We start from the raw sequence: 17,196 nt of genomic DNA, 5'->3' as shown, positions 1-17,196 counted from the left end.
GGTCTAGGAGATATAAGGTATTGATTTTAGCTCTGCTCAAGTCACAGCTCTCTTCTTGGGGCTTTCTGGGTGAGACATTGCCTTTTCTCTGCTTTTGTTTCCCTAGTATACAATAGGGACCAGGACACTGACTTCTCCTGTAAAGCATCTGCAGTGCCAAGTCTGTAAAAAAGTGGGCATTAGTAGTTAGCCGGTAGGAGTCAAAAAAAAACARAAACAAAAACAAAAAAAAGCTGTAATAGTGTATCAGACTCCTGGATAATCTTATTCATTCTTCTTCTTCCAGCAATGGCCAATACCTGGTACTTCAGAGGAAGATGCAAGAAGCCCAGTAATGAACAGCTGGGAAAAACATATTAGTGGATGACTGTGATTTAAATAATGAAGGTTTATATTCTTCTAAAAATATTGACTCTATGATAACAGCAGATGTCTCTTCCTCCATTTAAAATCCCAGTCATACTTTCAGTTATATGATGACTGCAGTCTTACTGTTTTTTTTGTTTTGTTTTTGTTTTTTTTTCTCTGAAGTTTAATTATGCTTTGCATAAAAAAAGAACTTCCTCTTTTCTTTTTAAACCTGCTAATCTATTGTTCATTGAATAGCTTCTAACTTCTGGTTTAAGAAAAGAGATAATTTACTTTCTTTATAACATACTTCTTTTTTTTTTTTTTTACAGCTGTACCATATATTCTTCTAGTAATATCCTATCTGTAGCAAATCTCCCCAGCCTCTTCATTGTCTCACTTTATATGAATGTTTTTCTATGTTTTTCTATTTCAGAACAGAGTTACAAAGACATCACTGGGTGTCTCCATATGACACCAGTGAAAATCTTGTGGCACATCAAAGAGTTATCCTTACAACTTAACCCTTGGGACTAATGCATCTGATGCAGCTTCTGACTGTGACAGAATACACAATTTCTCCCCCTAATGATACGGAGCCATTTTTGTGTTTGAAGTTTGTGCTTCCATTTTAATGCTCTTGTTGCTACGGAAGATTTTTAAGCATCATCTAGGGATGCTTGTTCTGGGGTGAGTGGGGAGAAAGCGTTCAAAGCTGGAAAGACAATTGTGAAGAAGTTCTTTGATGTTCAGGCACGGGCGAGTGCTGCTSCTTACCTGTGTGCAGCCCTATCCGTATCCTGAGGGGAGTGTCAGGCATGTGTCTCATCTTGAAGGTTCCCACTGAGCTGAGAATGTCCAGGGACATGTTGGCTATTTCAGCAGCGTGTTTGTTTCCATTTCGTTTTGGGAGTCCTGAGGCAACCATGTAAGCATCACCAATTGTCTCCACCTGACAAACACCATGACATTATTAGAAAAAAATTAAAAGAAAGGAGAAAAAAGAAAAATTGGGGAAAGAGCAGTGGAATAAAACTGCAGGAATGTTTGACTCAGGGATGATTTGATCTCCATGTCCAGGTGCTTCTCACCTTGTAAACATCGTGGTTGCCAAGGACAGCATCAAACAGAGTGTAAAGGTCATTCAGGAGGTCAACTACTTCGATGGGTTCACTGAGGGCGGAGATGGTTGTGAAGCCCACGATGTCGCTGAAATAGATGGTGACCTGGTCAAAATACTCTGGCTCCACAGTGCCACCGGTCTTGAGGGCTTCTGCCACTGATCTGAAATGACAAAGTGAGGAAAGATGACATGGCAAGGGCTCTTGTCTTAGCACACCCAAGATCTCAAACTCTCTCCTCCTACTATGCCCAAAAGACCTTCCAATAAATAGAAGGGTCTATAGGGCTCTAAGAACTGCCAATGAAAGCAAAGTTACTTTCTTTGATTGGAAGGTGCTTGACAAAAATTGGAGGTCTGGTCTGCAAACTTTCTCAGCTCTGGGGAACTCTTTGGTCCAATCTGGCTATATGGTGACACAAGGTTTTTTACCATCTAAAGTACCAGTACTTACGGGGGGAGCATTTGTGACAGGAGTTTCTCTGTCTTCTGTTTTTCAATCTCTAGCTCTTCAGTCCGCTCCCTGATTAAATCTTCCAAGTTGCTTGAATATTCCTCAAGCATTCTGAGCATTGAGTCAATGATATTGGTCTTTTTGCCTTTGTTGATGGTTTTGAACTGGAAAATCAAACTGGAGAGTTATTTCCCCATCTCATTAAACCATTGTAGTACTACAAATTTGTAAAGGAACAAAAAGCAAAGACTTATTTTAAAGGAAGAATACTAAAGGCTGGCTTTGCCAAGGGTAAAACTTCAAACAATAAAGAAACAGGCACACTAGCTTGTGAACTTGCATCATTAACTATAGAAACTGTTTGGGGGCATATTGCTCCTCTATGACCTTTCACTGAGTGTTAAGCCAAACATCACCTCCCATGGGATGACAGCACATATGTGAACTGTGAGGAAGTCTTAGCATGCTGCTGGTTTGCACCCTCGTTTATCCCATGATAACTTCACTGGTTATGACCAACCTTTCAACTGCAACCCTTTGCATTTAGATCTGCAAATATCAGGGCAGGGAATAGGCAATATTTACAACCTGCTTTTGTCTTATTGGTCTTAAAGCCACCTTTGTATGCATGCATGTATGTGTACTGCCACTCCCCCACCCCGATTCCATGTTGCGTTATGCTCTCTGCTCTTGAGCTGAAGCTCAGCATCTGGTCCATTTGGACAAATCGTGGCTTCAGATGTTGCCTTAGACTCAGCAGTGGAGTTGCATGGATGTAAAATTAATTATAGTTGCATCGAATTGAAGGGTAGAATTGGATTATCTAGTTTGACCTTTTAAGAACATAGGAACAGCATTCCTGGATCAGACCAAGGGTTTATTTTGCCAGTTCCTGTCCATGAGAGTGGCCAGTAACAGATGTCTAGGGAAGATGTTGAAAGAGAGCTCATGTACAGTCATATTTCCCTTGGATATGCTCCCAGCCTCCACCAATTTGCAATTCAAAGGTTTCCTAAGCCAAATGTTGTATCTTTGTGTTTAACAGCCCTTGGTGAATTTTCCTTTCATTAATTTGTCTAATTGCCTTTTAAACACTTGGAAACATCCTGTGGCAACAAGTTCTGCAATTTACATATGCACCATGTGAAGAAATATCTCCCTCTGTTTCCTCTGAGTCATTTTGCTCATTTAATTTGATGTCCCTAGTTCCTGTATTACGAGAAATGATAAACTCTTGTTCCCTAATCACCTTCTCTATAGCACTCATGATTTCATAGATGTTTTTCATATCTGCCCTCAGCTGCCTCTTCTCCAGGCCAAAGTCTTAGTCTGGTCAGCCATTCCTTGGCATCAAGGGTCATTTAACCTCATTCAGTTTGCTGTCAGTTTGGGATTTTACAAATCTCTGACAATGTTACTAAGAAGAAATAAAAAGGTCTTTCTGTCAGACTTTAAAAGATCAAGCAACATTTTGATCTGGAGGTGCGAACATAATTTGCAGCTTTTTGATCTCCATGACACCATCAGGGCAGGTGCGTTGCAGACATGAGGACACCAGTCCTGCATCACACCCTTGCGTGGTAGTGCCACTGAAGTCCACATTCAGCACAGAATGAGAGCCAGGCTAGAGCTGGCCAATGAAGACAAATATCTAGATACCACAGACTGCAAAATGAGCCGACGACAGTGGCAAAACTAGAGCTCTGAGACCCCTGCTCCAACCATTTCCTGAGACCACCCTCAACACTTTGCTGCCAGGTGTGAACACGGGATTGCACCTGCTGCTCTGTCCACTGACCTTGTGAAATATGTCCTCAAAGCTGGGCCGTCGTTCAGGAGCTTCACCCCAGCATTGCTTCATCACCTGGATACACTCCATGGGGGCCATCTCAGGGGCTATGCTTGGGCGGCACAGGGGAGGGGGTTTCTTCACTTTCTTTATAATTTCTGTGACAAAGAGGAGAATGCAGAACACACTGCGAATGGGGGCTCTCGCTGAGGGTAAAGGATGTGGACCTTTTCACCTCTTCCATGCTCATGCCCTTGGCCATCACAGACTGTTATTCGCGACTGCATCAAATGAACTTGGAGGGGTTCTGCTTTCCTCCRCTGCAGCTGTCATGTCTGCCAGGAGTCTCAGAGGAATTAAGAAAGAGATATTCGTTTGCCTTCTTATCCCTGGGGAGCAAAGTTATGAGCAATAACGTGGCAGGATGGGAGAAGCTTGTGTGAGGGATGTGTGAGCCTGCAGGTTTATGTTTAATAAAATTGCCTCTGCCTCTCTATATTAGGATCTGTGGTCCTCTAAGAGAGGAGAGGGTTAAGGCCATGCCCAGACAGGAAGAATACCAGCCACTGACCCTTCTTTGTCAAATGGGAACCAGTATGTAGGAGGTTGCCGGGAATGGAAACAGTGGAAAATATTTTAAGGGGGAGGCATGGATTCAAAACAACATCTGGGAAGTGACTCCCTACTCGGAGGTGAAAGCAGACTAATAAAGAACTGGGCCTGGGCTTGCAGATCCTGAGAAGTTAGTCCTTGTACCTGCAGTTTCTGGATAAAACAGACGAAGGAGCTGAGCTGCGGGTTTCTTTGACAGCTGAATCATGGATGGGGGACTGTGATGTCTGATCCCAACCCATGAGTCCAAGACAGGCTGAAGTTTACCGTGCAGCAGGGCCAGGACAGTGACTGCCTAGCAGAAGGGATGGCTAAAGATGCTTGGGAACCAGCCCAGCCTCCAGCACCTGCAAGTCCCTGGCACTTTCTCTTTCCTTTGCTGGAGCTGKTGACCAACCAAAGTCTCCTCTGCTGAAAATGCAGTGCTCTGACTTGAGCACTGACTTCAGTTTAAGTATTTCTTATGAAATATATCTTGGAGGAGACATTTTTGCTGTAGCTCCACATGAAATTTCCCTCTTCCCTGCCCTGGCACTTCATTTCATATCCCAAATTACAGGTTGCCACTTCCTCAGCTGCACTGAGGTTACTCTCTGTGGGAGTTTGTTTTATATCAGAGCACTGAAACTTTGGGGATGTTTTCAAAGATTTGGTGGGKTGGTGTTGTTGCTTTTAAGCCTGGATATCTGCAATTTTGACTGAGAAGAAGAGTCACCTTCAGAGAGCAGAGAAGGCTGGGGAGCCAACTTYGTCACTGAAAAAAATATAAGGTAGAAGTGTATCTTCATGCTTAAAAAAAAAAATCTGATTGTCTCTTTTCAAAGGTTTTATCTTGYATAGTGCAGGGCAGTAACTTTCTGGCAGTTTCCTACCACAAGGCCTGCATTTCCACAGCTGTTGTTGTGAGTACCCAAAGATTTTCGGTGTTGACAGTTTACTTTAAAGCTCTCCTTGGCCCATCCTACCAGGCTCCACCAAATGAACTAAACAAAGAACCTGGCCCAATTATTTCCAGAGGCAGCCAAGGGAAAATGCCTTCCTCAGACAGTTTTAAAGTTCATGCCACGAGTGAAAGCTCTTTGAGGATTAGGAAACAATGAGTAGAAATTCATCATTTTATCAGATCGGGAAACTAGAGTGCGCTACATTTAACATCTGCTGGAGGTTCTCCGGAAGGGCTAGGTGGGAGGTCAAAACACAAGGATCCACACTGGTCCAAGTCCGAATTACAGAGCTGGTTACATTATAATCATCATTGTTATCCCATTGTTAGAGCAGCAAGGTCAGAGTCCCCTTGTTGCAGGTGCTGGACCGGCAAACACTGAATGGCCTTACCACACCCAGGAACTGCCCAGTCTGAAATGTGAACGGGCATTCACTGAAATCAGCTCTTTTTTTTTTTTTTTATTGTTCTCACCCCCTCCTTGTCCAGAAAGTGTTTGYGACCTGACCCTGATTGCAGTGTGTTTGGTTTTCCTGCGCATTCACAACATGGTTTGATCTTATGAGAGTTGCACCATGAGCTGTTCCTAAGAAGTTCAGCTATTTGCTATTTTGGATATAAGCCACTTTCTGTATAAGTCACCAGAGTCATGACGTACCACTTTGATCTGTGCTGAGGAGGGTGAACCTCTGTAAACRGGGAAGTAATTAATGAAAAAATAACAATTAACAAATAACAAATGGAGACATCACTTCACTTGCACCCTAAAGACCCACCCTACTTTACTGAGTCACAGAAGCATTTAGAAATAATTTCAGCAAGCAGAAATGGCCCAGACAGCTTTGCCCACACATGAATGCTACAGATGCTCTAAGACTCTGAGCATGCAGACTACACAGATGGAAAAAACAGGAAAAAGCCACCACCAGCACAGAGTCCAGCCCCAAAACCTCACCCCTGTCATGACATACAAATAAGGGCTGATGGGTGGGAAGCAAATGAATTTCCAAACTGTGGGAAATTCTGCCATCAGATTTCAYGCCACACTGAGATGAAAAGTCAAAATTCTGGGGCAAGACTGGGTGTACTGCAGCAGCTTAGCTGCAGGCAAGCTCTGAAGCATCACAAGAGACACAAATCATCTGGGACTCAGGGCTCACAGCGTGTAATGAGGCATGAGGGATGCAGAATTGCAATCCCATTGGCAGCAGTGAATGAGTCACATACAGAGGCTGAGATCAGAACTGCACATTTTGAAGCTCATTATGGATGTTTTGTTGAAAACAGCTTTTTCTCACTGAGAAAGGTCGTGTGTTTGGGACCTCATTTTCATACCAATATTTTACTCAAGGAGTTGACCAAATTTTCCGTGAACACTGTGTATAGAGCCTTAAAAATGAACTAAAATAGTTTCCTACCTTCAGCTGTGAGATCTGATGTGCAGTATGGTGGACCCCGAACAACCACTTCTTGTAGGATAATYGCAAAGCTGTAAATGTCTCCTTTGAACGTGCCTTTTCTGCGCATGTCTGGGTCCCTCAGTAACTCAGGAGCTGTCCAGAGCAATTCTAAAACATTCACGAGCATTACATTTCTTCCACTTGGGCTCAGACTACTGCTATTTATAATGATCCTCCTAGCTCTTCATTTCAGTCATTTGAGGAAAGGCTGAAACATACTTCAYTGTTTACTGGACTAGGCCTTTTGTTTCTTGTGATGTGTTAGAAATATTAAACTATGACAACAAAAAATTTGAGTTTTCCAAATTTCACTCTACTTTTTTTTAAATGTTGTTATACCAAAACTTTGCATATTGTAATGCCAACCCTAAACTTTGGGGCTCACATAAGACCTCGTTGCTGTCAAGAGCTTTTACTTCTATTTTGTTTGAAGACACCAGTCACACAAAATAGTGGCCCTAAAACCTGTATTCCTTATTACTGCTGTTGCTCTTTTACAAAGCAACAACTAATAAATATTTTTCATGTAGTTCTTCTCAGATTAAAGAAATTTTTATAATAGCAACTTGTGACAGTCTGAAGTACGATCAGTCTTTATAATCCTAGTAGTTCAAGTGATAAAAAACAAAATTGTAAAACATGCCCCGAAACATCAAGAAATGAATCTTCTTCAAACCAAGATATTGTTAGCCTGCTAACTGTGCATTCGGGGTAATGGAAGTAAGGAGTGTTCCAGGTACTGCAATATATCTAATTTTTGTAAGGGGAGAGAAGCCAGGCCTTCTGGCAACTGCCATAGTTGGGACACTGTGGAAATGTGTGAGCGTCAAATCCCTGTTGCCATCCCAAAATGAGGTTTCAAGGATAAGCTGGGATACCAGAGGAACCCCAAGGCAATGACCAGGTGAAACAAATCCAGCCAAAGTCTCCAAATCTTTTCCCATCAGATGTTGCCCCTAAATGGTGGAAATTCCATGCGGCAGCTTTTAGGGAACTGCAAGTAGAGGCTGTATTTCAAAGACACCTGTATCATCTTGGGCTTCAGATGGATTAGTTTTAGAAAACATGGCTCTCTGCATTTAACTTAACCGAAATCATCACAAACAGGGTCAGAGCTAAGGATGTGAAACCAATTCCACTGATCAGAAAAATTCAGGGTTGCATCAATTTGAGGTAGAATTAAATCCTTCCCCAACTCTGACAAGCTTAAGCTTTGTTTCCGCTTATAATAAAATCTCTTTCCGTTACTGTGACACTCTGCTATTCACTTCACTTGCAGGAAGTCTGAAAAAAACTTTGCATATCCTTTCTTATAACAGTGCATTGCATATGGGTAATTGGATGTTGTGAGCCCATAGTTCCTCATGTGGTCACTGGTCCACAATTATATTAGGACAAACATCTTTAAACCATGGACAAATATTTCCCACAGATCTTTTCTTATGGCACCTACCTTCTGGGGGTGGCTGAACGTATGGGCATTTCTGTGTTTCTAAGAGCTCATTATACCCATAATCAGTGATCTTCAGCACAAACCGGCCATCCACAACACAGTTACGAGACTTGAGACGTCCATGGGCAAAATCTCGGTGGTGCAAATACCTAATTCCCTGTGAAATATAGAAAAGAATGATGCCGTTCTTTAGAAAGTATATTAACCACCAGCATTCAGAGACACCAGATTTTCACCCTGAATGGCACCAAAYATGGTGTTGACCCCATGCCAAATATGGAAGTCAGTTCAGACACCATCCTCTAGAACGTGCCAAACCGCAACACGGGTGTTGCTAAGCCCAAGAAATTAGAGGGAAGTTCAGAAATCAATTAGAAAGAAGCATTTGGCTTAGCTCTAGCTGGCGGCCAGAAGTAGCAGTGAAAAGAACTAGCATCTTTAGGAGGAGCCAGATGCCTCCTTCTTTGTAGCCCTAGGACTCACTGCGCTCCGAGGTTGTACTTTTTGGACTAGTTTAAGAAGACAGACACAAATGGTGCTCAAATGTTAAGCAAAGGGAGGCCACAGAGCCTTTGAGGGATGGATGTCCTGATCCCACTCACTCGGGGAAGAGCAGGAGGTGGGTCATGGCTTGTATGAATGGTTCTGGAAGTCCACCCTCTGCAAGCCACCTGCCCCCATGTCCCCAGACTGGCAGTTCACCATAACGGAATCAAAACACGCGGGATGTGATTGAAGTGTATGGACACTCTTGTGAAGTGGCCATACATGTAGGCATCCCATGACAAGGGATAACTGCAGTTTGGTTCTGTGATGAATGCTGTTCTGATTGTATGACAAGAAAGGGTCTTGGGAAAGTCGGTATTTGTTAACAATTTAATTGTTCCAGGCAGTCAGTTCCAGCCTGATATATAGTTTTCACTTCCCAGCTTGACAGGTGGATGTAGTCTTACTATCTAAATAGAGTTTCTCTCAGACAGTAACAGAACAGGAGTAAGAGATCTCTATTAAAGACCCATGTATACCAGCATAACTACGTTCACATTGGTTATCCCAGCATAACTATAAAAATCCCACAATYTTAGATGAAATAGCTATGTGAATACAAAAATCACATGCAGGTCAGGCCTCAGCATGAGCAATGGGTTTACTTTAATTAGATCCATCAGAAGAGAGGACTTGAACATCCARTCCAGTTTCATATCTTCATTTCTCAGTAAGTCCTCCAGGCTTCCTCGAGAGCAGTACTCTGTTACTATGGCAAAGAGGCCACAGTCAGAGAAAAAGCCCAGGAACGGATTCACATTTTCATGACGCAGATCCTTCATCTGAAGCAAGACAGTGAATCACAGGAGACCAAGTCAGCCAGACATCTGCTCAGCAGCTTCTTTATATCATCAGATACTCTTACCATTCCTCTATTCCCAAACAGTCTTTCATGTTGACACAAGGATGGGGAAGAAAACAAACTCTTTACCCTTTCCTTTCAGCTCTCCTATGCTTTGGGTTTTTTTAGCTTTGCTCTTCTTAGTCTAACTGGTAAGACAAAGAAAGCAAGATAGCAGAAGGAAGCTCAATAGAAAATTGTATTTGTTTAGACAAGCTGGATTGGGTCCTTCACTAGGGCAAAATGRCTTAGCTGGGGAAAACTCAGTTCAACATGTAAAGTCTTGCTCCAAGACTCCTAGAGAGTCTTGTTCCAGGTCTGGTCTGCAAAGTAACACCAGATCTGGAGTATCCATCTGTTAATGGTGGGTTTGGAGAAATGCCCTGGTAAACTCTTGTTATRTTTATATGCACAAAAATGCCACTCTAATGTTAGCAATAGCTGCCAATAACTAATGGCCTTGAATCTGGAAAATAAATGTGTTCACTCGTCATTTAGTAATAACAATAAGATAGAGGCAAGCTTCTAACAGGCATCTTGGCTGGAAACAAAGCAGAACCCTGAGAAAGGCATGGCCATGTTTGTGTCACACTGCTAAGCAGTCAACAAATAATGCATAAAAATAGTTACTAGTCTATTATCCTGCCTTGATACAGCCAGGGGTGATTTGCTCCAAACCACTATGCTTTTGAGGACACAGTCACTTAGAGGACTTATTGTACATTCAATGTCGTACCAGCTTTGAAGTATCAGGTCCACAGCAGGATTTTGCAAGCTGCTGAATGTGATACATTGGTCATTGACAGGCTTGTCGTTTGCAATTGTGCATGGTCCATTCCACCAGATTTCACCAGGCACGAATTATTAAGAGCAATGATGCATGATTCAGTGGATAAACAGGAGACAAGGAGAATAAAAATCCCCTACAATTGCAAAGGCCCCCAGATAACCTTCCCTCCACATGCCCAGTCAGCCCCTGCTCCTACCTTCCTCAAGATGCTGGTGGAGCTTTGCCGCAGAGTGTGTATTGCTCCCGTCTCAAATTTTTTCAGCCACACCCAGTCTCCCTGTCCACAATACAGGTGGATGAATGACAGAACAAGTCTCTGAAGAACAGTTGATATAGGGACCTAGATCTGAGTTCCAGATCCTTGACTTTGAGAGTGGTCGAAATTTTCAATGTTCATAGCAGTAGATTTTTTCTGTATTGCGCCCAAATAAGAATATCAGCAGGAAACACTCTGAAAATAGGGTGAGGCAAGACCTTCACCTGGATCAGAACATCGTGCCTGGAAGGTGGTTATTGGTGTCTGACAAACAATATTAAACTGATTAAGGGGAAAGTGTCTCTCTGGAGTTTCTCTGCGGCATTAATGAACCAGTTTCATTTGTACCTTCTCTGGAAAAATCTCCATGATTTTTGGAAAAAACAGTGTGCATGGGACAGAGGGGGAGAGGGGGAGGGAGTCTAACTACTTCTTTTGCTTAAACTCCATACAGCTCTATTGACACAAAAGGCAATAGAATTTGATGTCCCTAATCCTGTGGAGTACTTTGCTCCTGTCTTGTAAGAAAGGTCATTTTTAGTGATGTCATCATCCATCTAAAAGCTCTGTCTGGTAAGAAACATTCTTCACAGTGCCTTCAGGTGATGACATCTCTAATAACGACCAGAACTGGGAACACCATGTATGGATGGAGGTGCTACCTGTCTAATATCAAAACCTCACATGACTCAAAATATTGGGGAGTCCCCTTAAACACTGGTAAATCCCTGCTTGGGAATAATCTACCTCCACCCTTGGGGACCACCAACAGTATTCAGACCCTGGGATCTACAGTGCTGCAGCCCGAGACTTCTACTGTTTGAGCAGCTCAGTGAACCAAAGCAGTGGGAGGCTGCACTAGGTTCCTGCCTACCTCATACAAAGCCACGTTGGAGGTTTCGTGAGTGGCAGCTGCACTTTTCAAGGAAACGGAGGGGTCTGCAGATTTCAGGCTTCTGCCCTCGGCTACACTGTTTGCATCAGTCAGACTGTCCAAAGTCAGCCTCTGGAAGGCAATGAAAGCAGATGTAAGGTAGTTAACACCTCTGGATGTAAACCTCTGCTCCAGCTCAGTTCCAGGCTGTATGCTTCACCCATGCTAGAAGGGTTTCTCACACCTCCCAGGCTCCCCAGCTTCAGGCCTCTGCAAGGCTCATAAGTCTGACCCCATGTAGCATCTTGAAACACTACAGCCATACGTTATGTGATGGAAATGCCATGGCTCAGGGGAGACATCAGAAGAGGCAGATGTCCCTCTGAGCAAGGCACAGCGAAGACTCTCCTCTGACATGGAGAGAAATCCTGTATCTTCATCAGTGACCTATGCAATGGAACTGTCCCACAGCAGGCCATATCATTAGCATGGTTTGGGGCATGGTCCTGGCCTGTGCTAGTTAACGTTCTCCCAAACAATCTCTGGCTCTGGTCAGGAGTTAGCACAGGCCAGGAACTGTGGCCAGTAGGCAGTTCACATGCAGACACCTTGTTTTACAGGGTAAGACAATTTGTCTGTATGGGCACAAGCCATGTTATGTCATCCAGCCTCAGGAACAAAGAATAAGCCCTGGCTGTTAGAATAAAACAACCAAGAACAGTATTTTACATCAGCATAACAGCTCTGACACTTCATGTGCATCTAATCAGAGATCCAGAACCACTCAACACATAGGGAACTATCTGATATACAGGGAAAAACGAGGCACAGAGAAGTGAATGACCTTCCCAGAACTTCATGGGTATGAAAATATCATACAGAAAGCCTGCCTTTGAGTGTCCTGCTTTCACCAGATTAATTGCAAGAGTGGAAGGACTTACCTTTTTATTCAGCTCTGGGTTGACAAAGACAAGGTCATCTAAGGTCAGTAATATCTTGTTAGGCCCCTTGAATAACTGGCTGTTCAGGATACTATGCCTGAGTGATTCAGAAAGTGAGAGTTATCATTTTTAACTATGTAACTAGTTTACAACATATATGAATCTCCAACATCTGTCTTCCTCGTAGTATTAGGGAAGTGTCACATGTGGTGAGGCAATGGGGCTGGACACGGGTGAAAGCAGTAGACAAGCCATGATGTCCTACTAGGAATGAAATCCTCTGAGTCAAAGAATAAGGATTATCCAGGGATCTCAGCCAATTCACGGACAACAAAAGCTATAATCTCAAAGGGTCTCATCACAAATGGACACCTTGAGTCAATCTGGATACAAACATAAAATGGATGTGTATGTGATGCATACTTTGTATTGCTTGGTTTTGTTTTTCATATCGCCAGTAGGAGAGAAAAATAGTTCTTATTAGACCAGCTAATCTAGCTGGGGAACAAATAAACCAGCTTTCAGGCACAGCAGCCTTTCTAAAGGCCTGAAACTGCACGATAGATAATTTACAAAAGCAGCCGGGACACAAGTCACCACATGTTAATGGGCTAGTTCAACCAGGCCTATGTCCACTTTGCTCAAATCAATGTGAAACATCCCAGAGTTTAATTATTATTATTGTTGCTTTTTTTTTCAGTTGGGATTCATCTTACACTAGTACCCACCAAGTGGCAATTTTATGTCTCAGAGAACAGACAGAAGTTGCACACTATCCTTTCAAACTCACTCTTTCAATGGACGCCAAGCTGCAACGCAAAGCGTACTGTACCCACAGGACATCAAATACTCATTAGGAAGAAACAGAGAAGGAAAAGAAAAGCTCCCTAGAGATGCAGATGTCACTTCTTTGTTCAATGAATTCTGTTTACACTCCAGAAAAGGTCTGATCTGCGGACAGCTAAGACTTTTCCTGATGAGATCCCCAAAAAGCAAATTTGATCCTGTTGCAATAGGATTCCTTTTGGTAACCATATTGTGGAAGGAATTCATTTTGCAAAATTTCCACAGGTCAGAACGATTCACTTTTCCTTTGCAGATACCGCTCCACATTGGGCATTTTAGAAGAGCATGGACAGCTCTGGAAATCAGAGGAGCCTTGGGCACATATTTGCAAGTATCACTTGGGATGACTTTTTGCAATCATTCTCTAACCATTTTGTCCCAAACCACCCAACTCAGCTCCATGCAAAAATTCATCTCTTTTGYACCTTTTGCCTGTCTTCCTGAAAAACTTTGCTCAGGCAATCCCATCCTCTCCCCCAAACATGGAAGAAAGCATCCCCCTCCCAAAAGCGAAGCACAGGGAATGAAGTGACTCATTTAAGGTTATGTAGCAGATCCCTGGCAGAGCTAAGACCAAAGCTCCCACATCTGAACTCGGTCCACACTGTGGTTTAAATTTAGTTCCAGACAAGCCCTTCCCTAAGATAAATCATTGTCTGAGTCACTCCAGCCTTTTTTTTTTTTCTGCAGATGGCCATATATTTTTATTCACAACTGGGCCTTCCCAAGCACAGTCTGGTACTTGTGAAACAGCTTACACATAGAGTAGGGTTTTTTAATTATTATTATTTATGCAATTGCAGAGACTGCTGGCCAAAGGACAGAGCCGGGTTTTAAAGAACGAGTAGATGGAGATGAACTCCTCAGTGCCTGCAATTATAAAGCATCAGAAGCAGCTGCGTGTCATAAGCGGGGGAGGTGTTTGGGGTGTTGCGTGCTGGGTGGCCTTATATCATCTGGGTTTGGAAGGATGATTCAAGATTGGAGAGAAAACAGGTTTGGGGATGATTTCACAGGCAGAAGAGGATAGGACAATACAGGATACTTGGAGTATTTAAACCCTACTCAATTGAACACATTGCTATTGGATAAATATGCCTTCTAATTTCAGTCATGCACTGTGTAGACATCTCCTCCTGAGCTAGGAAACACTTCGGCTCCCTTTCCAGACAGCTGAGAAAAGCAGGCATTTCTGAAGCACCATTCATCTGATTGAGGCCAGAATTAATGTCAGCTTACTTTGGTCATTTAAAATTAGGTGTATAATCCAAGCAAGGCATGGATGCTGCTTTTGCTGTTGAGCTTAAAGATGACTGGATACCAAATTTCTAGCCTGCTGTTGTCCACTGACCAGAACCACCTGTAGATGATGACTGTCCCCACTGAATGAACAGACTCGCTCCGAGTGGCACAGGACGGAGCCACAGATTCGTCCGGGGACAACTCAGAGCAGAAGCCTAACTTAGGTTACAGCTGTACCATCCTGGCCAAAGAGCTCCCCATAGCTCCTTGCCCACCCATTGCATACTGGCTCATGTCCACCCCGGGTGCAGAGTCAGGACATGAGCGTGACATATGCAGTTGTTGGAAACTGTTCCCTCCCTAGGAGACTGCTTTCTTTGCTCCAGAGCAGATCCCATGCCCAGACCAATTTATACGCAACACGGATGACCAGGACCTGGACTCTGGTGCAAAACAAAGAGTGAATTAACTTGATAATAATGAAGCATCCTAATTAACTGCTCTGAACCCTCTCCAGAGAGTCTCTTTCTCCTTCTCTCTAATACATGGGGAAATTAAGGAGGATCAAACTATGTGCTCGATAGGAAGCATGACCATACTAGTCAACAGGTGGGACAGAAATCCAGGAAAAGAATGATCTGGAGTAACAAAATAGACATTTAACATGGCAGCCTGCTCAGTTTCCACCCCAGTGTTCTCAAAGCAGATTCCTGCCCTGGCACACTTAGCACTTCCAAAGTGATAGTCAGCTTCCTAACACTTCAGAGTCATCATCCAGTTAGTCCTTTCAACAGTTTACTGCAATGCCCTTCCAAACTTGAACACGTTTAAGTGTAAATTGGCTCCTCCAGAGATTGCTAGAATCAACGAGATACAGCCCTAGATCTGTCCAGAGTGCTCAAGCCACCCTCTGTTAATAAAGAGAAGAGAGGTGTAGCTGAAGGGCAAAAACCACACCCAGACCTGCTATAAGTTACATGGTCCAAATGTTGCTTAAAGTGCAAAACTCCCACAAAAGCTAAAATTAGCAATAAATCAGATATATACTGAAATTCTCACCTGATGAGAGAAGCCAGGCCCACAGCACATAGCACCAGAGCAAATACCAGCATTAGTCCCAGGATCATGATTGTAGGTTCAATCCCTGTGCAAAGAAGAAGAAAAAAAAAAAAAAATCAGACAGTGAATTAGAAGGTCCCTTTGATTTAGGCAATAATATTGAAAAATCTCTTTAATAGAACACTGGACTGCAAAATCAAATATTCAGCTACGAGGATGCTAGAAGGCTATTTCCTATGTAACGTTAATTTGTGTATAGACATTACTTAATGACTTTATCTACATGAGAGTGCAAATACTTTAATTATTTATTTACATGTCCTTTGTTTATATAACAGATTCAGAGCCCTGGATCAGTGGGAAAACAGTTTTTCATCAAGTAAATAAGGACTGGATTTGCAAGGAAAAATTAAATTATGGAGAAAGCTTCTGCAAAGTTCATAACTTTTGAACATTTGACCTTCTCCTCTCAAGGAATTGAAACATTGAAAAAGCTTAATCATGCGGTACCCTACTGGCTGCCAGTGTGAGTCACCAGCCCATCTGGGATTTTTCATTCCCTGTTACATTTTTCTAACGCTGAAAAGAGCAGACCAACGGGTAGCAAGACAAGGCTGATGTCTTCCTCATCACCCGTTGATAGAAGGTGCTGGGAACGAACGCTTTGCTCATGAATTTCTTTGCTAGAAAGATAAGGGAAGCTGACGTGGATGGATGAGCTCAGTTCCGATGGGAAGCGTTTGCTGTCTCTGCCCCTTCTGTCTTTTGTTTATTTTTATTTTATTCTTTTTATCTTCAGAGATCCTTAAACACAAACAAGTATGGGGAAATTTGGATTGATAAAAGACTTATCAATCTAAGTCAGTCTTGTTCCAAAATTGCATGCCACCACATAAGCACAAGACCTAGATTTTCCCAGTGAAAGCTGTAAGAATTTTTGGAAATTGGTATTGTTTTCAGAAACAGCCAGGATAATAATAATTTCAATAATGTCATTTCAATAATTTTATTTTAGCTGAAATTTTCCTGCCAGGTTTTGCTGTCAGTTGGACTCACTTCCTGCTTCAGTCCAGGGCCCAGGGCCCTGATCTCCCACACCTCATGCTATCATGCTCCAGTCTGGAACAAGGCTCATACAGATGTAGACCAAGTTTTCATTCCATCAACATGCAGTGAAGACCCAATCAGCTTTCCCCAGAGGATGTTCACCTTGAATAGTATGAGAATGAGCAAAACCACACCAAACTGGCCTGGAGACCAGGGTTTGTTCTTCATGTACAGACACAGCTGGTGTGTTCTGGTCTCTGTAAGAGTGGGTGATGGCAACCCGATGTTCAACCCTAGGAGACAAGAGAGCTGCCAAAGATGTAGCCCTCCTTCCCCCTGAAGGACTGGTGTGAAGTGTGAAGCCAGAAGACATCCCACAAAGGTCTTGCATAATGTTATAACCATGGAAAAGGAGGGACTGGGTCAGTTTAGACGCAGACTTGTGGAAGACAAATCATAAAGGGCTGAAAGGACCATTTGCTTCTCAGAAAATGGTCCCAGCCAACATGGTCCCAGTGGGGGCTGGATGCCCAGTTATGGTAATGGTTTTCCTTTAGGAATCCCAGCCCAGGGGG

At 43.0% G+C, this 17,196-nt stretch overlaps 1 protein-coding gene across 1 annotated transcript in view; it reads right to left on the bottom strand.

Moving 5' to 3' along the window:
• Positions 1 to 17,196, bottom strand: part of GUCY2F (guanylate cyclase 2F, retinal) — a 44,051-nt gene that overhangs the window by 16,915 nt on the left and 9,940 nt on the right. Inside the window, exons 4-14 of the mRNA XM_026074750.1 lie at positions 15,575 to 15,659; positions 12,428 to 12,524; positions 11,487 to 11,618; positions 10,553 to 10,633; positions 9,331 to 9,507; positions 8,180 to 8,336; positions 6,685 to 6,834; positions 3,721 to 3,869; positions 1,923 to 2,086; positions 1,440 to 1,632; positions 1,126 to 1,300 (exon numbers count right to left, since the gene is read on the bottom strand). Coding sequence (XP_025930535.1) covers positions 1,126 to 1,300; positions 1,440 to 1,632; positions 1,923 to 2,086; positions 3,721 to 3,869; positions 6,685 to 6,834; positions 8,180 to 8,336; positions 9,331 to 9,507; positions 10,553 to 10,633; positions 11,487 to 11,618; positions 12,428 to 12,524; positions 15,575 to 15,659 — 1,560 coding nt within the window. The remainder of the gene's footprint in view (positions 1 to 1,125; positions 1,301 to 1,439; positions 1,633 to 1,922; positions 2,087 to 3,720; positions 3,870 to 6,684; positions 6,835 to 8,179; positions 8,337 to 9,330; positions 9,508 to 10,552; positions 10,634 to 11,486; positions 11,619 to 12,427; positions 12,525 to 15,574; positions 15,660 to 17,196) is intronic.

The sequence above is a fragment of the Apteryx rowi genome, unplaced genomic scaffold (genome assembly GCF_003343035.1).
Source record: "Apteryx rowi isolate R43461 unplaced genomic scaffold, aptRow1 scaffold_399, whole genome shotgun sequence".
Taxonomy (NCBI): domain Eukaryota; kingdom Metazoa; phylum Chordata; class Aves; order Apterygiformes; family Apterygidae; genus Apteryx; species Apteryx rowi.
Note: the sequence above shows the minus strand (reverse complement) of the source record. Positions and strands in the feature narration are given on the sequence as shown.